The sequence below is a fragment of the Mauremys mutica genome, chromosome 1 (assembly GCF_020497125.1).
Source record: "Mauremys mutica isolate MM-2020 ecotype Southern chromosome 1, ASM2049712v1, whole genome shotgun sequence".
Lineage (NCBI taxonomy): Eukaryota > Metazoa > Chordata > Testudines > Geoemydidae > Mauremys > Mauremys mutica.
In genome coordinates this window covers 296,467,513-296,491,457 of record NC_059072.1, presented here as the reverse complement: position 1 = coordinate 296,491,457, position 23,945 = coordinate 296,467,513, and the positions used below count along the sequence as shown (strand labels likewise).

Genomic DNA, 23,945 nt, shown 5'->3' with positions numbered 1-23,945 from the left:
GATTGCACTATAGCATTTGTATGAGGTTAATTGAAAAATACTATTTCCTTTATCACTTTTACAGTGCAAATATTTGTAATAAAAATATACACTGATTTCAATTACAAAACAGAATACAATATATATGAAAATGTAGAAAAACATCCAAAATATTTAATAAATTTCAATTGGTAGTCTATTGTTTAACAGTGGGATTAAAACTGTGATTAATAGCAATTAATATTTTTAATCACAATTAATTTGAGTTAATCACAGGAGTTAATGGCAATTAATCGACAGCCCTAGTATTTACACATGTGCTAGAATGACTACATGTATATGTACACTACACATAGCTGAAATAAATGTGCATTTTAGTTTTACTTTAAGGCCATTTTTTTCTTTAAAAGTATCAACTATGTCATATCTTAAAATTTCAATTTCTTTGCTTTTGACTAGCTTCCTCTTTTTGTTTTGAGGGGTTCTTTTTAAGGCCCGTTTTCTGAGTTTTCTATTACCATGCTAGGTTTTGGTACCTTTCATCTCTTAAGAATGTTGAAGTTAATTATATATTGTGGTGACTATTACTTTGTGGCCCAACTAGAGATACTTCTTGGACTAAATTTTGAACATTATTTAGGGGTAAGATGAGAACAGCTTCTCCTCTTGTATGATTTAGAATAAGCAGTCCCAAGAAGTAATGAAAGTGTCAAGAAATGGCTTCTTTAAACCATATCACAGTAAGACAAATTTCAAATCATCTATGGGGAGCTCAAGTCCCCAGTTATTTCTGTTTTATGACACTTTGTTGCTTCTTTGATTTCTCTCAACATTGTGCACTCAATATATTTTTACTGACCTTCAGTACAATAGCATAAGTCTACTAGTATGTTTGACGACACCACACCTTTAATCGTGTGTGTGTGGTGAGAGGTTGTCCAGCTTGCTGCAGGAAGTGGGAGGAAGAGGTTTGGGCAGGACATGCTGTGGACATCATGCTAGACACTCCTTTCTAGGGGTCTGGGAGGGGCGGTAAAATGGTATGGTCCTAATCTGCCGGGTAATCCCAGACATCTAATAATAAAGTTGCAGCCTAATTAAAACCATATCAAATATCCCCTGTCCTTCGGTATAGCTGGACAACGCATTCGTATAGTTTGCAATCCATACCAATTCAGCTGTGTGGACATCACTATGTAGAATTTTTATCTAATAGATTTCATAGAATCTTTAGACTATAATGCTACTCCCCTATTTTTGACTAATACCTGGCTGAAGAAATGACATATTAAGAGTATCCCATTGATATCTGTCATTCCACCATGTTTCAGTGATATCTGTAACATCAAGATACTCTTGTCCAGTTAGATATTCAAGTTGACACATTTTTGCTTTCAAGCAGCTCTCATTTAAGGTAGACATTTATAGTTTTTATCTCTAACCGTGTGCCTAATACTTAGAACATTTCTACGTAAGGGGTTTGTACTATGCTTATCTTTGAGTTATCTATAAAGTTATTTAACACTGTCACAAAGTGGTGTTAATCACTATCATTTAGTGAACACTTCATTATTTCTTCCTCAGAATCTAAATTTCTTGTATTTATGTCAGACATTTCAGCACATTAATATTCTCCTTAATCTTTATCTTTTTTTTCAGGTCATCTGTCATCTATGTTTTAACAGTAATACGGGAAGTACCTGACAGATCATTTGAATTAAAGCTCCCATTTCCGTTTCCTATCTAGGTTCAAGTCTGATGTACAGTATCTTCAGTACTGTGCAAAAGACTATGCTTTATTTGTGAAGCAGCACATTTCAGTATGCCAATCAAAATTTCTCTTTTGCAACCTTACTGAAATGTAATATCATACCTAATTTGCTGTCCTCTACTAGCACTACTTCCTTTTCCACATTACCTTTTTCCAGGTTTGTCTTTCCCGTTAAATATCTGTGTTTTCGGTTCTTTTTCGTTTGATTTATTAGCTTGTATATTTCCAGGTTGAATACACAATTCTGCCAATAATACTCACTTGTTTAAGACTCTTGTGTTGTTTCTTTAGTCTCATTAGTGTTTCAAATACCACTCAATTTATTACAGATGAACTAGCTATTTAGTTTCATGCTATTAATCATAACATTGTATATAGCTAAGCCTATCATGGATCTCTGGTTTCTGACACTTTCCCTCAATTTAATATAGTACATTTCATTAGTAGTATATAGGCCAGTTGCTTTTCAATACACATGAAAAGCAACCGGCATGAAAGGGTCCAGTGGTCTGCCCTTGACTTAGGGACTTAAATTAGCCTGCCCACAATACCTTGAAGAAGTGTCAAGACTAAAAGAAGAGTCTTTCAGCAGGAATAAAAATTGTAGGCACCTCTCAGTGGACACGTCATTCAATAGTGAATATGATTCCTTGATCCACTGGAAATGGATTAGGAGAAGGCAACTCCTTAAAAATAGGGGAATGGGTTTGGTGCTCCTAATGATTGGTACAGCATGGAGACAACCACCTCTTCCCCATTCCTTAACTTTCAGACAAGAGAGAACAGTGGGGTCTCAGCAACAGTGCTGGAATCAGGTTTATGGGGTGAGGAGGAGATGGCAGCCCCTACCAGGTAGAATAGATTACAACAGGAAGGATGACCTGTTCTGGATGATTTATTGATAGTCCCCAGATGTGTTATTTAATAAAGCTGTAGCTTAGTTAAACGTCATTCCTGGTGTTTTGTCTTTCTTCCTCTGGAGTCCAGGGCAAAGACAGAATCTGTGTATTGTAATAACTAAACGTGCCCCACCTTCTAGGTGTCACTAGCAAAGAATTTCATTTTCAATCACTTATTTAAAAGACCTTTAGAAAAATGACTGTTATATCCAGAAAGCAGAACATATCTATAAAGACTTCTAAACATATCTATAAAGACTAGTTGAAACACTAAAACATAAACCTTGAAAGGTGGCTATCTGAGATATGACAAGTCCAAAATTGCCTATAGCAGTGGTTTTCAAACTGTGGGTCAGGACCCCAAGTGGGTCGTGACCCCATTTTAATGGGGTTACCAGGCCTGGCTTAGACCTGCAGGGGCTTGGAGCCAAAGCCCAAGCCGAAGGGATTCAGCCCTTTTGGGTGGTGGGGCTCAGGTTACAGGCCCCCTGGCTGGGCTGAAGCCTTTGGGTTTCAGTTTGACCCCTTCCCCGCACGAGGGAAGCTTGTGTTTTGCCCCCGGGCAGTGGGTTTCAGGTGGGCTCAGGCTTTGGTCCCCCCTCCTGAGGTCATGTAGTAATTTTTGTTGTCAGAAGGGAGTTGCAGTGCAATGACGTTTGAGAACCCGTGGCCAATAGCAAATGATTTGTGCTTTCCTTTTCAAATGAAACCAATTAAGTAGGCTGTGCTATAAAATGTGAATACTGCTCAACAAATCCAACCATATTAGATATTTGAAAACAAATGAGATTTATATTACTGAACTAAATCATCTGCTGTTTTTAAGCATTATCTATTTGAGCAAGATTGTTTGGTTTTAAATACAAAGAAGAAAATACATGCAAATTACTGATAAATTTTACACTACTATTGATACACAATATGGGGAACTAATAATGGGATCTCGTGAATGTTAAACTTTTTCTTCAAGTTCTTCAGCAAAACTGGTTTCAAGTTGTCATAAAGAGATAGTTAAGGGTTAATGCCTCTTTTACCTGTAAAGGGTTAAGAAGTTCACCTAGCCTAGCTGACACCTGACCAGAGGAACCAATGCGGGGATAAGATGTTTCAAAAGGAAGGAGGGAAGTTTCCTTTGTTTAGAGTCAGTTTCAGTTTTGGCCGGAGTGGAAAAGATCAAGGAATCAGCCTCTTATCAGAGTAGTGAGTATTAAGGAAGGAAATAAATAGGTTTATGTTTATTTTCTTTTTGTAACTTGTCTTGGCATTAGGGGGATAATCAAATTGGGTAATTTTGTGTGTACTAAGGTTTTTGCCCAGGGGAACATCCTGTGTTTTTAATCTGTTGTCTGTGAGACCAGCTTGTATGCTATCTCCCAGAGGTTTTTTCTTTTACCTTTCTTTTCTTTAATTAAAAACCTGCTTTTTAAGAACCTGATTGTTTTCTTCTTGTTTTTAGATCCAAGGGGATTGGATCTGGACTCACCAGGGATTGGTGGGGGAAAAAGTAATTCTTCCTTGTTTTAAGATCCAAGAGGTTTGGATCAGTGTTCACTAGGGAATTGGTGGAGGAGTCTCTCAAGGCTACCCAGGGAGGGGAAGGTTTGGGTTTTGTTTTTTGTTTTGGGGAGGGGGGGGGGGGAAGAGAGACAGAGTTTTCCAAATGACTCAAATATTTGGATGGTGGCAGCATACTGATCTAAGCTGGTAATTAAGCTTAAGGTTTCTCATGCAGGTCCCCACATCTGTACCCTAAAATTCAGAGTGGGGGTGGAACCTATGACAAGTCATAAAAGGATAATTGGAACATCTTACTAAATGTTTAAAATGCTAACATAGCAAAACAAATATCTACAGTGTAATCTGGAGATAGGTTTAACATTAAAACCTCTGCTAATAATTTCATGCTAATTAAGATCATCTGCCCTGACGGTCAGTAAAACCTTAGTCCTTTCCAGAGATCTACCACATTAGAATTGCATAATGTTATGTGGCTACCTGCTTTAAAAAGCAGTATAATAAGCAGTCCTTTTGGTGGCCAGTAATACGTTTTACAGCATACATGACTCAAAGCCTGGTCATAACTAATTCAATATAAAAGAAAAAAGTTAAGATATTAACTTAGGAAAAATAAATCTCAGTAAGTCAATGAAATGGAAAGTACTAAATATAGTAATCAAAGATTCAACTGATCTAGATTTTAGGAAGCAGAAATACACTTTGCCGAATATTTGAGCAACAGAATATAGCATTCAATATAACTTCAGCTCAAGAGCAACATCATGGAGCTAAACTAGAATATACAACAGAACAGATTTAACAGCATGTATAGAACACTTCAAGGATGTATGCAGGAAAAAAAGAAAACAGTAGTATCTGATAATATCTAAGTTGCAAGACAGCAGGATGGAGTAAGTGAAGGGGAAAAAAAAATACAAGAAAATAAAGTATTTTATCTCCAGAAAAGCCAAAAGTCTGCAATGGAAGATAAGATTAACACAACACTGACTGCAATAAGAATAGCTAACATAAAAGGATAAAATGAGTTAAGAGGATAATTGCAGAAATAATTGTACAAAAGCAATTTAAACAGTCACAAAAACAATCCCAAACAATAACGAACAACCTGAAATGGAACCTGAAATGTTTACTACTGTACCCTCTATGTCTATAAGGCTACAAACAGAAGTTGATTAACAAAAGCTGAGGCTAGACATATAATATTGTAGCTGTCATATCATAAGTAATCTTAGTGAGTGTCTTCTCTAGCTGTTTCTTTTAGGGTAACAGATCTTTAATTGTGAAAGTAAATCCAGGAAAAAATGTAAAAAAAAAAAACTATAAAAGTTTTATGAACCACAAAAGCAGTAATTATCTGTTTAACCACTGCTTAGAAGGCATGTAACATTTTTTTGGTCTTTTGCTTTCGAGTACAAGATCAAAACAAATTAATACAGAAATTCTAAGGGTTTAACCCACTAAATACTCAAAATAATGTGCCTGAAGAGGGCAGCAGGCTAAAAGATGAACTCAAGAGTTATGTACTACATTCATGTTTTATTAAGCTCTTCTCTCACTCATTTCAAGACACTTGATGCCTTTTTCTTCAGGGGAAAAGTGGCAAATATGATGATGCATATTTGGCTGAACAAAAGTTCCTACAGAAATGAGCTGGAAAATCTGAGCTTACTGCCCAGGAAGAGTAAACCAAAGCAGTGGAAGCAGATTAGTTTAATGGAAATTCAAGGGCTTATATGAAGGAAATCAGAAATTCAATGGACATTTTACACTCAAAGACAAATCAGTGACTAATCAGAAACTGAAAAACACTTACAGTTTTCAAAAAAATGAATAAGAAAATGATGATGTGAAAGATAGGGTATGCTTCCCTGAGAACACTTCTTGTTTTAAAATAGATCTATTAAGCAGCTGACGGACAAAACAGCACAAGAAAGCACAGAATCACTCCCAGCAAAGGGTTTCTCAGAAGAGTATATTAGAAAATTGAGACAAGGTAAAGACCATTCCTTACCTGTGTTTTAACTGCTGTTCTTTGAGATGTGCGTTTGGATGTATAGTCCACTCAGGCATGCACACATCCTGCACCCTGAAACCAGAGAACCTGGCTTAGCAGCACTCATTATAGTAGTGCTCATGCCCTCTGGCCCTAGTAACCCACCCCTCAACCCCTATCTGTTCATTCACACTGCAATCCAAGGCTGATGACTCTGATGCAGAGGGTTGGAGGCCGGCCATGGAATACATGCCTGTACCCACATCTCGCAGAACAACCGTTACAGAACAGGTGAGGAACCATCTTTTCTCCTTCAAGTGGTTGCAGGCATGTATTCCACTAAGGTGACTCACAAACAGTTCAGGTAGGTGGTTGGGCTTGGACTCTACTTAACAATGACTTCCAGAACTGCCTTCCAACAGTTTGCTTTACTTGTGGTAATAACATAGTGTTTGGTAAACACTATGCATGGAAGACCATGTAGCAGCCCTGCAAATATCCAATATGAAACATCACTGAAAATATGTGACAGATGTCACATGTGCTCTCATTGAATGAGCCCATAATATCTGTGGGGGTCATAGTCTGAGCTACTCCATACAGGAGATATCCATCTGGAAATCATCTGTGAGGAGACCGGCTGACCTTTTATCTGATTGGCATAGTAGTCAAGGTAATGAACAAAATGGTTTAGACCTTTCCAGATAGAACACCAAGCACTACACCTCACATCTAACGTACAGAGATGCTGCTTGTCCGCTTATGCAGCTTAGGAAAGAATACAGGCAATTAAATAACCTGCTTAAGGTGAAACAACTTTGGATAAAATCTTTAGATGTGGTCTTAATGACACTTTTTCTTTGAAGAACTGAGTATATGAAGATTCTATCATTAAGGCTAATTTACTGACTTCTTGTGGCTGTTACAGCCACACGAAAGGTTGCCTTTTGCGAGAGGAGAGATAATGAACAGGTAGCTACCGGCTCAAATGGAAGACACATGAGGGCGGCCAGTACAGTATTATTATCCCACATTCAGACAGTTTCATTCACAAGTAGAAATAGTCAGACAATACCTTTCAGAAATCTCACTTTCATGGAGTTGGAGAAAATCAACTCTCCTTGGATCAGAACATGAAACACCAGGACTGCTGCCAAACAAACCCTCAATGAGCTGAAAGAGCCAGACCCAAGGACTTCAAATGCAACAAGCAGTCCAAAATGTCCTAAACACGAGCCAAAATGTGTTGCATTCCCCGAGATATTGATTAAACCAAAAAACACACTTAGCCAATAAATAGAGCAAATAGATGTTTTTCTACAATTAAGCAGGATCCTCTGAACTGACCTTCCTCATCATCTAGCCATGTATCATCCAGGCAATGAGGTGTAGATGCCTCAACACCAAAGGAACACCCTGGCCAAAATGCTAAGTCAGCAGGCCAAGAAAGAGAGGAAGAAATTTGGGAGGTGAAACTGACAGGCTGAGAAGGTCAGAGAACCAACACTGTCTTGGCCAAGCTGGCAAAAGCAGTATTAGATTGGCATGGTCCCACTTCAGTTTGAGGGTAGCCTGTGAAATGAACAGAATAGGGGGAAAGGCAAACATTAGGTCCGTTCCCCAGGTCAAATGAAAAGCATCAGTAAGAGAACCTGAGCTGAGTCTCACTCAGGAACAAAACTGACGGCACTTCTTGTCCTTTGTTGCAATAGCTGACAAAGCTAGTTGGGGTGGGCTCCTCCCTGCTTGTTCACATAATACATTTCAGTACTATTGTTGGTGAGTATGTGGACTGCTACTCCCCTGAACTGATCTTAGAAGGCACAACACACATTGTAAATGGCTTGAAGCTCCAGTACTCTGCTATGGCACTACGCTTCCGTCTGTGACAACAAACCCGGAACATTTAACGTTCCTAGATGCACTCCACAACCTATTGTGGAGACAGGCATTGGTGATTACTGTTCTGGTTGGCAGAGGATGGGCAAAGATAACACCATGGCACACATTGTTCTTGTTCTTCCCAACCACTGTAGAGAGTTCAGTATCTCTGGAGGCACTCAGACAAGTCTGTCCAATGACTGGCAGATCAAGCAATAGAGCAACTTCACCCAATAGATATGTAGTACTTTTATATGTTATAGTTTCTTTTTCCATATTTTTTGTAATACACTCCAGAAAGAATTAAACATTTTTCTACATTGATTTTATCCTTTAAAAAAAAAATCATGAATTTTATTCAAAGGAAACTAAAACCAATGCCATGCTATTGTTTGTGTCAGTCTGTGCAGCAATATAATTTAACATCCAAACAATTCTGAGATTAACTCAGCTTCCTGGGGTGGGGGTCCAGGTGTTTGGGGCTAAGTGGGGTCGGGGTCCAGGTGCAGGGCACTGGGGCTCAGCAAAGCAGTTGTTCGGGGGCGGGGGTGTTCAGCTGGGGGTGGTCTGGCTAAGGAGGGGTGGATACAGATTCAGGGAGGGAGACAGATGGGGGCCAGCTCCCCATACAGTGACCCATCCCCTCACACTGCCCAGCGGAAACGTGTCAATCTATTTATCCGGGGGGAAAGAGTAAAATCTGTGGGGGACATTAATTCTGCACTTTCACAGTGGTGCAGAATTCCCCCAGGAGTAAACTTGCTTCGTTTCTTAGCAGGCATGATTGGGAAGGTGAATGGAAGATTAAGTTGTAAACAGGGCCTTAACAAGCAGTATATTGGAGTCAGGGTATCTGTGCTAGCTAAAATAAACAGGAACACTGTGGTGCTAGGGACAATGGACAAAGTAAGTTAGGACTATAAAGATGAGATAAAGAATAGGTCAAGAGTGGACAATGCATGGACAGAGAATGCTATGCAGGGATTGGTTCCTACAAAGTAAACAAGCCATTCCCAAAACATGTGATGCAAGTTACAGGAAATTCAATATAATATGTAAATGTACATAAAGAAAGAGGTTTTCTGTTTAACACCATATACCCAGCCCCCTATACTATGATCAACTCAGTTTAGCTTTGCTGTAGGTCAAATGAAGGAACCTGAGTGATTAAATCTGGCACTGAACTGATTTTTTTTGTATCCCTGAGAACTGGACGAAGTGTTCTCCCAAAATAGGACAAGGTATTCTGGATAAGCCAAGTAGAAAAGTTCTAGAAGAGAATCCCAGAAAATAGCCTGGCTTGTATCAAGGGAGCCTTATCTGGATTCTTAGACACAGACAGGTAGAAGTTGAGAAGTGGAACTCAATGTCCAGTTAGAAGGATCCCAGGTAAATTCGCTGTTGCCTTTTCTCAAACATGAAGTGAGGAGAATAAATGGCAATAAGAACAGCCTTCCAGCATGCTCAGACAAAAAACAACCCCAGGAGTGCTTTCGTAGGAACATAAAATATAGAACAGAATTTTGCTGAGTCATAAAAAATAAAAAGGTACCTTATTCCAGGATGTTAACTGAGGTTTGCCTGTCACAGAGCTCTGAAAAACAGCAACCATATGGTCTGTTTTGAAGTGTGATAATTATTTACTTAATCTCCCTGATCCATGGGCAGCAAAAGGTGTCCTTATAGAGGCAGATGTACTATACTAGTAGCAGCAGATGGGGGAAGTATGGAGTGCTGTAGTTGAGAGGGAGAACTCCTCCTTTCTGGCAAAGGCAGCCATTCAATGCCTACACACAGGGCTGAAACTGGACTGAGTTGGACAGGCATTTTTGCTCTTACAGCAAAACACCTCTCTGCTTTTATATGGCCTCAGTGTGAGAAAAAGTCTATGAAACAGAAAAGGCTATCCTTGGCCTTGAAAATGCCTAAGCAAAGTAAAGATCAGAAAGGGTAGTAACCGTATATGGAAGAGGTGAACACTGAGCTTTTTTTCCTTAAAAAAAAAAGCTAACTGAACACCAGCAAAACAAAAGTTCTTCACCAGCCAACTCCCAGTCAATCATCAGACCCAGCAAGGAAGATCTATATTGACAAAGAACTGAAAAATGTAGAATACTTGGCCTATCTTGGCAGCCATAGATACTGAGATTCAACACAGAACCCACTGAGCCAGCCTTGCCTTTGACAGACTGTCTTGCCAGGTGTTCAACAATCACATCAGAACACACACTAGACTTTTAGTTTATAAAACGGCGATAACCCCAACTCTCTTCTATGGTTGTGAGACTTGGGTGACCTACAGAAAACACCTGAAAAACCTTGAACGGTTTTTCGAAAAATCAGGAAGTCAAAGGACTTTGTGCAAGTTCACTTGATAGCAGAACAAAATGGGCTGTATTCCAAAATAGGCACAGACAAGACCTATCCCACTCATTTAAAAGTCTCATACTGCCCCCAAGTCTGCAGATCAGAGGAAAACTCCACAATTGGGTATGAAAGAGAAGCAACTGGAATTATCATAGTACATAGATGAAATCAAATAGAGCACTATTCTCATAACTGGAATATCAGAAAACTAGATTTGAGCATCATAATAATAGACTTTTAAGCTGCCTTACTTCAGAAGGAAGACAGTGGTATTGCTGTTTTGGATAAATGGATCCAAAGTTATTTCTAAAATTACACAGATATAAAACCCAACTAGAGTTGAGCATGCATTTCAGATCCCAAGAAATCAATTACCATAACATGGTAGTTTCAAAAGTGTCAGATTTATAACAAATTGATTCTGACTTCAAGAAAAAAATCAAAAACAAAGAAACTTATACTACCTACGTGATCTGGACACTGATCCACATTAGAGATTGATGAGATCAACTTATCTGTGGTTTAAATTTCTTTTCTAAATACATCTGCCTCACTTTATATAAACTTTCTCTTTCAAATGAAATATCTTTAGCAAGTTAGCTCCTTTCGTGGTCTGATTACATAAGAGCACAAATGTGCTTGTAGTTGTTGCCCATTAGTTTCTCTGCATGTTTATAAAAGAGAAGTAATTATACTGTTAGTCTAGTTATCAGGGATCTGAACTAAGACACGACCAGAGGTACACATACAGTATTAAATGATGGACAATCTAAACTTTAAGTGAAAATATTGATATATTAGATTAGCAGATTTTTTGTGTTTGTTTGAACATTGCAGATGAATAATCTGAAACCTTTCTTCTTTTCATTTATGTAGAATACTTTGTTGCAGAATCAGTCAGCCACAATGAGTTAAAAAGAAAAACAAGAAAAAACAAAAACAAAAAACCCTCAAAACCTGAACTGAAAATACAAACAGTGGAAACAAGGACAATTTGCTCAGCATGAGTACAAAAGAATAACATAAGCATCTAGGGACAAAATCTGAAAGTCAAAGGTACAAAACGAATTACAAATAACAAGGAACATAAAAGGCAATAAGAGGAGAAAGTAAGACATAAGAAAAAGACAAAGGAAAGTATAGGTCCATTACTTAATAGGGAAGGAGAGCAAATAATGGATGACACAGGAAGGCTGAAGAGCATAATGCCTTTTTTACTTCAGTCTTTACTAAAAAGGTTAATTGTAATCAGATACTTTAACAGAATTAATATTAACAACAAGGGGAAAGGATCTCAAACCAAAATAATGAAATAACTGGTTATAGAATATTTAGATAAATTAGATGTATTTAAGCTGGCAGGACATGATGAAAGTCACCCTTCAGTATTTAAGGAACTAGCCAAAGCAATCTTTGAACCATTAGCAATTACCTTCGATAACTCATGGAGGATGAGTGAAGTCTCATAGGACAACAGAAGAGCATACATAGTACCTATCTTTAACAAGTCAAAAAAGGAGATTCTGGAGAATAATGAATTAGCCATCCTACTTTTGATACCCAAAAAGAGTACAAATTATTAAGAACAGCCAAACTGGGTAAGACCAATGGTCCATCTAGCCCAGCATCTGGTCTTCCAAAAGTGGCTGGGACCAGATGCTTCAGAAAGCCCTGGTGCTCCCTGCAGGCAGAAGCCCTGAGCCCATGGGCAGAGTTGAGGGCAAACTGCAGTGCCTTACCCAGAGTGGGGCAGTCTGGGAGCAGCTCTATCCACCTTCTCCTCTCCACTTGCTCCCCTCAGGCCCAGCTCTATGGCCAGGTTGTTGTGGGAAGTCAGAGCCAGGCAGTGCGGGGCAGTTGCTCCTCTGGCTGGTGGTGCTATTGAACAGGCAGTTGTGGCAGTCTCCAATCTGCAGCTGGTGCCTCAGCTACCAGCCCCCTTTGACTGCTCATGCAGCTTGTAAGAGCTTCCGGGGAGAGAAGGGGGGAGCAGCAGAGCCCTCAGGGAGCAACCCCCTCAGGGGGAGCCCTCCTAGTACACAGCCCCTAGCTATCCTTCTCCCTGAAACCTGAGCTACCCCCCTGCCCAATACAGCCCCTAGCTACCTCTTGCCTGCACACCTTGAGCTACTCCCCTGCCTGCACCCTGAGACATTTTGAAACTTTTTGAGCTGAGTCCCCCCCCTTTGAGTTATATTTTTGGTTGCAGCCCCCCACAACCCAGATAGGCTAGGTGGCCTGATGAGGTGAGTCAGGGGGTGGAGGTGGTGCTCCCTCCCTGGACCCTGCTGTGCGGATCTGACCCGAGCCCCGACAGCCTTTGCCCCCGCAAAATAGAAGTCAAACTATGCCTATGATCAAGGGTCCCTTGCCCTGGCCCACAGCTCCCACTCCCCTACCTCCATTAGGTCCTGGGGTTTTAATAGTATGTTGAGGGGGGTCTCAGCAAATAAAAGGTTGAGAACACCTTCTCTGTTCTCCTGATATCATTCTTCCCTTTTCTGTTCTGGAAAGGAGGAAGAATCTCAGGGTCTGTTCAATAGCAGACTCCATAAAAGAAATGAAAGAATGAATCTATGCACTGGACTGGGAAGGGAGGAAGAAGAGTAGAGAACCCAGCACTGTCTCCAGGTCCAATCTCCCTTTCTGCTTGCCTTCCTCCCTAGTAGCACTGTTCCTATTCTTACAAAGGTTACTCACCATATTCCAGTCATCCATCGGGGGAGGGATAGCTCGGTGGTTTGAGCATTGGCCTGCTAAACCAAGGGTTGTGAGTTCAATCCTTGAGGGGGCCACTTAGGGATCTGGGGCAAAAAATCAGTACTTGGTCCTGCTAGTGAAGGCAGGGGGCTGGACTCAATGACCTTTCAGGGTCCCTTCCTGCTCTATGAGATATGTATATCTCCATATATTATCTATTGCTAAATACCAGTGATGCCCTCCTCACCAAAACTTTTATTCTCCACTAGTCCTTTACACAAAGTCAACACTTCATATCCTGGTATATGCTCAAACCCTGGCATTTAGTGGGAAACAAAACTGTTCCAGCTGACTGGAATGCTTCAGAGGCCACTTGTTTTGCACCTAATGGTATAACTAACTAAGGTGACCTGCAAAAAGTGACAAATCAAAATTAATTTTAAAACTAGTACTACATAAAAGGCCTTGAGAATTAAGATCAATGATCTCCAAACACGGGTCTCTACTTTGCCCACCTTTTTTCCATCATGACACAGATGAGCACTATCACCCTTGCACCCTTACCCTTCTATATACCTTCTACTGTGTGTCTGGAAAATGATGTGACCCACCCATTCTCCTGTTATGAAATTGCGAAGGTGAGCAAAAGCAGTATTATGAGAAAATATGCTGTAAAACATATGCCCAAAAACACAGGTTAGTGTGGTGATGCAAAAGGGGTTTTGCCCATACATGGTGGATTGACAACAGAAAGTTGGCACAGAAATCTTAACTTTTTTTTTAAACATTTTGTCACGTTACAGAATGACTTTTGCCATGAAAATTCCAAAATAGCTATAGAGTTGACATAGACATCTATGAAAATTCCACCACAGAAATGGCCATTGTAAATGATTTTGCTGTAGAAAAGTTATATGTTTAATAATTACTTTATTTCAATGAGGAGATAAAGAACAATATAACAAATAGTTATGGAACTATAGATATGTCAGTTGATATTTATCTAGAAAGTACCATCACTTTTCTCCTCCAGCTTCAGCCTCTGGTTATAATTAGGAACAACAATAACGTGACAACACTTCAACACTGGTTACTAATGTAAGACAAGTGAAAAATAGCAGCAATGGGCTGGTACTCACCACAATTCCAAACTGCTCTGGTTCAGACAAATTATTATATTCACTCTTGAATTTGGATAGTGTATTCAGCTGCTCTTGTTCAGGAAGATGTTTTATTAAATTCTAACAAAAAAAGATCGAATTATGAAGATTAGAAATCGCAAATCTTGCATTGCCTGTATATCCAACCACAGATTTTCATGCAGGGTTATTATTGATATAGTAGCAAACTGTAAAATCAAATGTGAAGACAAGGTCCCTGTCCTGAAGTCCTTACAATGTATATTCAGAGTACATTGAGGAATGTGATTAAGAATGCACAGAAAAAGTGATTACATGGTGATGGTTAGCACACCTCTTGTATATATATATTTTATTCTTTTTTGAATACCACTTTGAAGGAACAAAGTTGATAAAATACACTTCCTGTGCATGCCTAGGTAGAAAGCATGGTGGGTGAGGTAGGATAGGAATTTCATATGTAGGGTATCCAGTGAGTTAATACACTAATTATTCACCTCTGGAAAATAGAGTGCTAATGGTGTTTTGGTCATAAAGGAAAGTGAGTTGCACTTCCTTATCCTTGCTCCTATTTTTGTAATTCAAAACCACCACAGAATGCTGCAAAATCTAGCATGACTACAAGTTGCAGATCAGCAATGACCTAAGACAGAAACAGGTCTCAAACTTGACTGTTATACAGTAGTACAGCATATCAGCACCTCTCTCACATTGTTCTACAGAAGTACAGCTGCTATTTTTTTTTTAAAAAAGAAAAGAATACGTCTTAATAGATAAAGATTGGGAAAACAATCTTGAAAGCATGAACCAAGCGCAAATGAATGCAGTGATGTCTTCCTATGTTTGCAGAGCAGGTAAAACAATAGCTGTAAGAGGTATGAACTGTATTTATCTCAGTAACTCAGGCCATGTCCACACTTTACCAGTAGATTGGCACTGCTGCAATTGATGCAGATGGTGTTGATTTAGCGGGTCTGGTGAAGACACGCTAAATCGATGGGAGAGCGCTCTCCCATCAATTTGTGTACTCCACCTCCCCCAGAAGAGTAAGGGAAGTCAGCAGGAGAGCATCTCCCATTGACCCAGCACAGAGTAAACACTGTGGTAAGTTTATCTAGCTACATCAACTTCAGTTTATTATTCATCTAACTGAAGTAGCATAACTTAGATTGATTTATATTGGTAGTGTAGACCAGCCCTCATATAACCAAAAAGTTTACATGTCAATACTATTAAGTGGTTCACTGCATGGAAGGAAAAGTATCATATAGGGACAATATACAGTCTTCTGTAAGTGTTAGGTCATTTTGCTAACATAATAGGCTTGAGAGAATACCTCCTGCAACACATCAAGAAGTAGCCAAGCTCAAGGTGCAGAACATGGCATCTAAGTCCACTGAGGGGAAGCAAAGTCCAAAGAACTCAGCAGAGCCCATGGATTTATTCAAACCCCAGTGAGGGGGAAAGTAAGTCCCAAATTGCTAAGTGGAGACAAGGGAGCATAAATTGTTTGAACCTTTCAACAGTCTACTGAGTGATGTCTCATTTTGCCATTTCAAGTTTATTTTGTGGACACAGCTTGCAATAGTAATCCTCCTTTTTTCTTCCTCCCTTTATGACACCTGAACAGGAACTGCAGTGATTTATAGGTCAGGGTACTGATATGTGTGGGAAGCTAACTCATCACCCTGCCAATATTATGTATGGCTCATAATCTCACACTTCAGTGAACACAAAGTTAATTCAAGTTTAAAAATTACAAAACTGTCTTTAAATAGAACAGAACTGTACTTAATACTTAGTCTTTTCTCCTGAATCTTTTAAATATTTTTACCATTCATATTGGCATCGAGTCTATTTCTGCAAATAAACACTGTCATTTAAAAGATTAACCTGTTTAATGTTCTATCTAGATATTTTATATATGGCCCAGGCACGCAGGTGCTAAATCTTTCTTTTCTGGATGGCTCACTGGATATTTGAGCCCAAGATCTCTGACCCACTAACCAAAGACCATCCCAAAAGACCAATGCTTCTGAATGCAAACATTCCAAATACCAGCTAACTTATGTTTCAGGTCAGTAGTGACCAACAATAATTATGATTTGATGGCTATTTTGTGCAGTAACTGAGGTTCTTTGAGATGAGTGTCCTTATGGATGCACCGGCCCCCTTGCACCTGGGATCGGAGACCGTAATCAGCAGTGCCTGTCAGACCACACATGCGCACCTCCCGCTTCTTGCGTGGGATATATATATCTATATATAAATATATATAGATATAGATAGATATAGATATAGATATATAGATATATATATATAATAGCGCTGTGCGGTCCGACCACCCCCAGTTACTTCTCTGCTGCAGAGTGTATATATCTGGCTCTAAAGCAGTGGGGAGGAGGGCCGGTAGTGGAGAACCCATGCAGGGCACATCTCGAAGAACCTCAGTTTACTGCACAGGGTGAGTAACCTTCTCTTCTTCGAGTGCTGTCCCTATCAGCGCTCCACTTGTAGGTGACTAGAAAACAGTGCCTCTAATTGGAAGGCTGGGGCTTCGAAGTGCACATACTGCTGCTGATAGGACAGTGGATCCTCTTGGCCTCAAGGTCAAGAGCTACTGATAGCTTCCTATAAGTAAGAAACTGTTTTAGGCAAAGATATAGATGGCCTGAACTAAGTTTTAGGCACTAGAAAGTGTATCTCTTAAATCTGTGTTCTTTATTAATAAATTTATTCTTGTTTTATTTCAAAGCCCTCTCTCTGCTGTATATTAAAATAAAGTGTGGGACCTCAGCTAAGCTGGTTGGCTGGTGTGTACTGTCTCTTTGGAGGCAGTGAACAACTTCCGTGAGTGCTCAGTGAGAGGGACTGGAAAATGCACAGAGACGTGTCTCTAGAAAACTCAGCAACTGGTGTTCACTGATTATTACCTACAAGGCAATGTTAAAGACTGGCAGCCTCTTCAGGAGTTTGCTGCTGAAACAGACAGGCTGGCATGGCAGGGAGCTGGCACATAGTCAAATTTCCAGCAAAGCTCACTCTTGCTGAGGAAGAAGGGTAACACAGTGGCTGACAGTTCTGGGCTGCTTTGTGAGAGTACTACAGGAATGCACTGTTCTTGTTTTTCCCCTGTGCTTTTTGCATGCTAACTCCTGACAGTATCGCCAGAAGAACTGGTTTCCCTGCTGCCTGCTGTATTTTGATTTCATTGTCCAACAATGAGTTCAATGACACGCTAGACCTCCAGCAGTCCAAGAGGGCAGGAAAGAACATGACACTTTCTCCCTAAGAAAACAAGGCCATAAGTGGGATATTTTTTCCCGCAGTCATCCATCTGGCCTCTTAGGTGTATGGCACTCAAAAAAGATGTGAAAATCTCTACACTTCAGAAGGCGGAAAAAATCAAAGGCACAAATACAAAATGAGGAAGAATCAACTAGGCAGCAGAACTACTGAAAAGTATCTGGTGGTTACAGCATATTGCAAATTGAATCTGAGCCAACAATATGATGCCCACTCTACTCGGCACTTGTGGGGCCTCAGCTAGAATACTGTGTCCAGTTCTGGGCAGCACAATTTAGCAAAGAAGTGGATAAATTTAAGAGTCCAGAGGAGAGCATTTTGATAAAAGATTTAGAAAACCTGACTTACAAGGAATAGTTAAAAAAACTAGGCATGCTTACTCTTGAGAAAAGATGAACCTGATAACAGTCTTCAAATATGGTAGGGGCTGTTATAAAATAAGAGCAATGGTCAATTGTTCTCCAGGACAAAAGTAATCAGCTTAATCTGCAGCAAGGAAGAATTAGGGGGAAAAAAACCTACTGTCTAACTATAATGATAGTTAAGGATTGGTATAGGCTTCCAATCATTGGTATAGGTTGGGGAATCCCCATCATTGGAATTATTTAACCATTTAGATAAGCACCTGTCAGAGTTGACCTATGTTTACTTCGTCCTGTCTCAGAACAGGGGGCTAGACTAGGAAGGCTGCCTTCACAGACAGGTATGTGAGCTAATAAATAGCCATGGGTTCAAAGGGCAGCCTAGTCAGGCTCTTTACTACTAAGTTTAGGTCCCATATTGGGGTAGGATGCCTGAGCTGGGGGAAAAGCTTTGCTATACCCTTGAGGAATCATATTATCGTTGAGTATGAGAGCACTGAGTATTCCTCTATTTATTGATGGAAGGCTGCTATGGCCACTAGGTAAACTTTGAGTGAACCAAGAGATATACTGACTCTCAAGAAATCAGGGCTATCACCAAGAACCATTAGGAGAGTAGTAGATGTCAGGAAAATTTGTTTGGAATTACACCAAACCTGAAACCTCGTATACTTTTGCAGGTAAGTACAACGAGTATCCGATTTCCTACTGTGTAGTAACCACTTCCTGTATGTCCTCAGAGTAGGATCTTTCTATTTGCTGGAACCGTGAAGGAGCCAGGCCTTGAGTGGGACTATCCACAGGTTGGGAAGAAGAACGTGTTCTTCATTCTTCGAGAAGAGGTGTGGAGTGGGTTGCAGAGATCAGTGGGCACACTGCCAATTGTGACAAGTAAGGGTAACACATTTGTCTCGGCCAGGAGAGAGCAATCAGTATGACATTTCCTCTCTCTCTCTCTCTATTTTTAACAGAACTTCCACTAGTAGAGGGAACGGGGCAAAAACGTATAGAACGTCCTTGACTCACAGAAGGAGAGCATCCCCTAAAAAGTGTTGTTATAGTCCTGTCCTGGAGCAGTAGCATGGACATTTCTTGTTCAGGTAAGTGGTGAACAAGTCTATAGTTGGTGTCTCCCACCGTCTGAATATGTCATGTAGTACTGGTGAGTTCATCTTCCATTCATGGCCATGTGGGAACTTGCAGCTGAGACTGTCCGCTATCACGTTTTGTACTCCTGGAAGATAGGCCGCTGATATTGTGATGTTGTGAAAATGCACCAGTTCTATAACTTTAGTGCTTCTTCACAAGGAGACCACAATCTGGTGCCTCGCTGGCGATTTATATAGTACAAGCAGCAAAGAATCCTGTGGCACCTTATAGACTAACAGACGTTTTGCAGCATGAGCTTTCGTGGGTGAATACCCACTTCTTCGGATGCAACTTCACCCACGAAAGCTTATGCTGCAAAACGTCTGTTAGTCTATAAGGTGCCACAGGATTCTTTGCTGCTTCTACAGAACCAGACTAACACGGCTACCCCTCTGACACTATATAGTACATGCATGCTATATTGTCTGTCAAGACTCTTGTGTGTGTTCCTCTGATTACCAGAAGGAAGTTGTTGCAGGTATTCCTAACTGTTCTGAGTTCAAGAAAGTTAATATGAAGATAGATCTCCACAGATGATCACTTGCCCTGTGTCACAAGCCTGTAGAGATGTGCACCCCAACCTATTAGGGACGTATTGCTGGTGTGAAGTAACAATGGGGAAGTTTGCGAGAAGGGTATCCATGTGCAGACATTTGTTGGGTCTTTCCACCAGTCCAGGGAGTGTTTGACTTTGGTGGGCAGTGATAGAGGTTTGTCTAATCTGTCTCTGTTCAGCCTGTAGACCAAGTTAAACCACAGCTGGAGGCACCTCATATGAAGTCTGATGTGAGATATCCCAGATGTGCCATATGTCCGAGAAGTTGGAGGCTGTGTCTGGCTGATATTTGATGGCTGCTTTTTACTGTCTCTATGAGCATGGCCAAGATGTGGAACCCATGCTGTGGCTAAAGTGCCCTTGCCTGTAATGAGTCAAGATTGTCTCCTATGAACTCTAGGCGATGTACAGGGGCTGAACATTGAATTTTGGACGTTGATCTGTAGGCACAGCTCTGTGAAGAAGTCTACAGCAGTTTGGGTGACCTGGAAGGCCTCTTTCATAAACTGATAGTTAAGGGTTAATGCCTCTTTTACCTGTAAAGGGTTAAAAAGTTCACCTAGCCTAGCTGAAACCTGACCAGAGGAACCAATGGGGGTACAAGATGTTTCAAAAGGAAGGAGGGAAGTTTTCCTTTGTTTAGAGTTTCAGTTTCAGCCGGAGTGAAAAAGATAAAGGAACCAGCCTCTTATCAGAGTACTAAGTTTTAGTATTTAGATAAATAGGTTTATGTTTATTTTCTTTGTAACATTAAGGGAATTATCAAAATTTGGGTATTCTTGTGTGTATTAAGTTTTTGCCCAGGGGAACATCCTCTGTGTTTTGAATCTGTCGTCTGTGAGAGTAGCTGATATGCTAATCTCAACCAGAGGGTTTTCTTTTACCTTTCTTTTCTTTAATTAAAAGCCTTTTTCTTAATACCCGATTGATTTTTTCCTTGTTTTTAGATCCAAGGGGGTTGGATCTGGATCCACCAAGAGTTGGTGGGAGAAAGGAGGGGGGATGGTTAATTTCTCCTTGTTTTAAGATCCAAGGGGTTTGGATCTGTGTTCACCACGGAATTGGTGAAGAGTCTCTCAAGGCTATCCAGGGAAGGGAATTAGTGCTTGGGAGTGGTGGCAGCGATACCAGATCTAAGCTGGTAATTAAGCTTAGAAGTGTCCATGCAGGTCCCCACTTCTGTACCCTAAAGTTCAGAGTGGGGAAAGAACCTTGACAGCCTCGTTGAAGGAGCGGGCTCTGAGGAGACAATCATCCAGGTAGGAGTAGATCATAATCCCCTGGGAGCGTACATGAGCTACCGCTATGCAGAGGACCTTGGGGAATACTCTCTGAGCCGATGAGAGGCCAAAGGGGAGTACTCTGTATTGGTAATGGTCCTGGCCCAGGGTAAAACTGAGGAATCACCTGTGGGAAGATAGGATCAATATGTAGAAATAGGCATCCTATATGTCGAAGGCCAAGAATCAATCTCCCTGTTCCAAAGACGAAACCATTGCTGCTAGTTTGACCATCCTGAGTTTTTGATCTTTGACAAATTTGTTCAGTGCTTTGAGGTCTAGTATGGAACTCCAACCTCCCCTCTTTTTGGTTATGAGGAAATAACCAGGAGAAAAACCTTTTTCTCATAGGTGCTAAGGTTCAGGCTCTGTGGCTCCTAGATGGAGGAGATTATCCAAGTCTTGTTGTAATAAACTCTCATGAGAAGAGTCCCTGGAGAGGGATGGGGAAGAGTGAGAAGGGAGGTGAAGTGGATGGAGTACTCTATGTGGATGATTTCCAGAAGCTCTCTCTCAGATGTTATTTGTTCCCAGTTGATGTAGAATAAAGCAAGGCAGTACCCAAAAGGATACAATTGGTTGGTGTTCAGGGGAGTGGTCTGTCAGCACCCCAACCAAGATGTCAAAACTGATGTTATAAACTGGATTATTGTGAAGAGGAAAACTGGGGGTCTGATGGTTTAAGGTTTGGAAAATCTGGAATTTTCCCTTTGAGGCTCATAACAGAGTTGAGTTGGAAAATGTGGTGTGCATGATTTTATGCTGAGGTTGAGGAATAAATTTTCTTTTTTGTCCAAGTGTATAAATCCCTAATGACTGGAGAGTGATCCTGGAATCTTTGAGCATATGGAGGGACATGTCAGTCTCCTTGGCAAACAATTTGGTGCCTTCGAAGGGGAGGTCCTCTACTGTTATCTGTACTTTCTTATAGAAGCCAGATAGCTGCAATCAGCTGCATAACCCTACCTGTAGAGATGGACTGGGCTGCTGTGTGGGCTGCATCAAGCACTGATCGGAGTGCTGTCTTGGACACCAGTCATCCTTCACTAACAATGGCATGAAACTGTTCACATTGTGACTCTGGTAGCTGATCAATAAATATGTTAAGCTTGGCGTAACTGATGTAGTCATATTTTGCAGTCAGAACATGATAGCTTGCAATTCTGAATTGCAGTGTGGTGGATGAAAAGGTCTTACTCGCAAATAGGTCGAGGTGCTTTCAGTCCCTATCATAGGGGATGGACTTCACATGGTGTTGGTGACCTAGGGAGTTGACCACATCCACAACAATGGAATTATTGGGCGGAGCGGGGGGGAGAAGAAGGGGGAGAAAATGGGAAAAAAGGAATTCTCTATCTTTATAATATTTCTCATCAGCCCACTTGCAGGTAGGCATGACAGATGCTGAGGTTTGCCATATAAGCTTGGCTGGGTCCAGAAGGGCCTCATTGATGGGGAAAGAAGAGGAGTGCCAGTTGTCCAGGAATTTACGATGGGTGTCTTTTACCTCCTCAAGAGACATCTGCAATGTGTTTGCCACCCTTTTTGCCAGATCTTGAAATAGCCTGAAGTGGTCGGGTAGGGATGATGGAGGGGGTATCATTGCCTTGTCTGGAGAGGAGGAAGAGTAGTTGGGTTATGGTGTGACTTCCTTCTCAAATCCACCCTCCTTTTCCTACATGATCTCCTGGGCAGGTTCACAGGCTCTGGACACCATGGTTGAGGAAGAGGACCTCAAAGGCTCATGGTAGGCCACACCAGATGCTCAGGAGACATGGAGTCTATACGCTGCCCAGGGATCCCAGTAGGGCCGCTGGGATAGTGGAAAGGGTCCTATTGGTGGTGCCCACAGCTGATCATACTAGTAGGGTCGTTGAGGAGCAGATGGAGGATATTACTGAGGGGGCCAAGGTTGGTAGCGGGCACTATAAGGAACATGGGAGGAGTGATGGTAGACGATCTCCTCTTCTTGGTTATCTGATTCACCACTGGAGAATGGAGGTGCACGACAGTAGCGGCAGAGATTCCTGCATCTGAAGTAAACTTGGTACTGAAGCCCTGGTAGTGAGCAAGGGAGACTTGGGTATGTCAGAAACCATGAGGTCTTTAGAATGCCTTGTGGTGCTGACCTACTCAGGGCAGACGATGGTTGTTGGTGGGTCAATAGCACTGAACGGATTGGTGATCTGGGCCAAACCAAGCACTCCGAGGCGGGATGGCTCGCTGTTGATGGTGCCAATGGTAGTGCTGGTATGGCAGCGTCTTCTTGGGGGGTGGTTCGGTCTCTGTCCTTGCCTTATCTGTTGGCACCGTTGCTTCAGTGCCTATGCCCATCAGATCCTTGGGTGCATCAGTGGTACCTGCCTCTTCAGACCCTCGTGAGCTATAGATATCATGTTTAGACTGTTTTGGTACTGATGATACAAAATGTGCTGGTGATCTTTTTCAGCTAGTTCAAGGATCACTCCGGGGACTCACGGCTCTCTATTTTGAAGCCTCACATGAGGGTTCCATGGCTGTTTTCTTTGACCCATACTCCTTAGATCTCAAAGGATGTGAGGCAGATTCGTGCCATTTGGGTGACTTCTGGCTCAGGTCCAGGGACAGCTGAAGAGCTACCTCCATAAGGAGCAGTTTTATTCCCAGTTCTCAGTCCTTCCAATATCTGAGTTGTTGGCAGAGACCACACTTTTAGGAAATGTGGCTTTCCCTGATGCAACAGATGCAGTGGTAATATTTATCTGCTACAGGGATGGCCTCCTTAAATGAGAGGCACTTCTTAAAGCCTGGTGAACCAGGAAGACCCTGTGCTGTGGCAGACAGACCAGGGGAGAGCAGGGGGGAATGGTTTAGGGTTGTGGGGGGGTTTTTGTTTGTTTGTTTTAAAAGAAAGAGAAAATAAAGAAACATCTACAAATAAGAAAGGGATTAACTAACAATGTTATTTCTCTTTGAGAACTTCAAATCTGATGAACGAACTGCTATTAGCTCTGTTTCTAGCCAGGGGCAGTTGAGAAGGAACTGAGTGGGATTCACCTGTGTAGC

General features: G+C 41.2%; 1 protein-coding gene across 4 annotated transcripts in view; it reads right to left on the bottom strand.

Annotated features, from left to right (window-relative positions):
• The window catches only part of DIAPH3 (diaphanous related formin 3), a 509,860-nt gene that overhangs the window by 234,379 nt on the left and 251,536 nt on the right, over positions 1 to 23,945 (bottom strand). For all 4 annotated transcript variants that reach the window (XM_045012145.1, XM_045012154.1, XM_045012162.1 and 1 more), the window contains one exon: positions 14,248 to 14,349. In XM_045012145.1, coding sequence (XP_044868080.1) covers positions 14,248 to 14,349 — 102 coding nt within the window. The remainder of the gene's footprint in view (positions 1 to 14,247; positions 14,350 to 23,945) is intronic.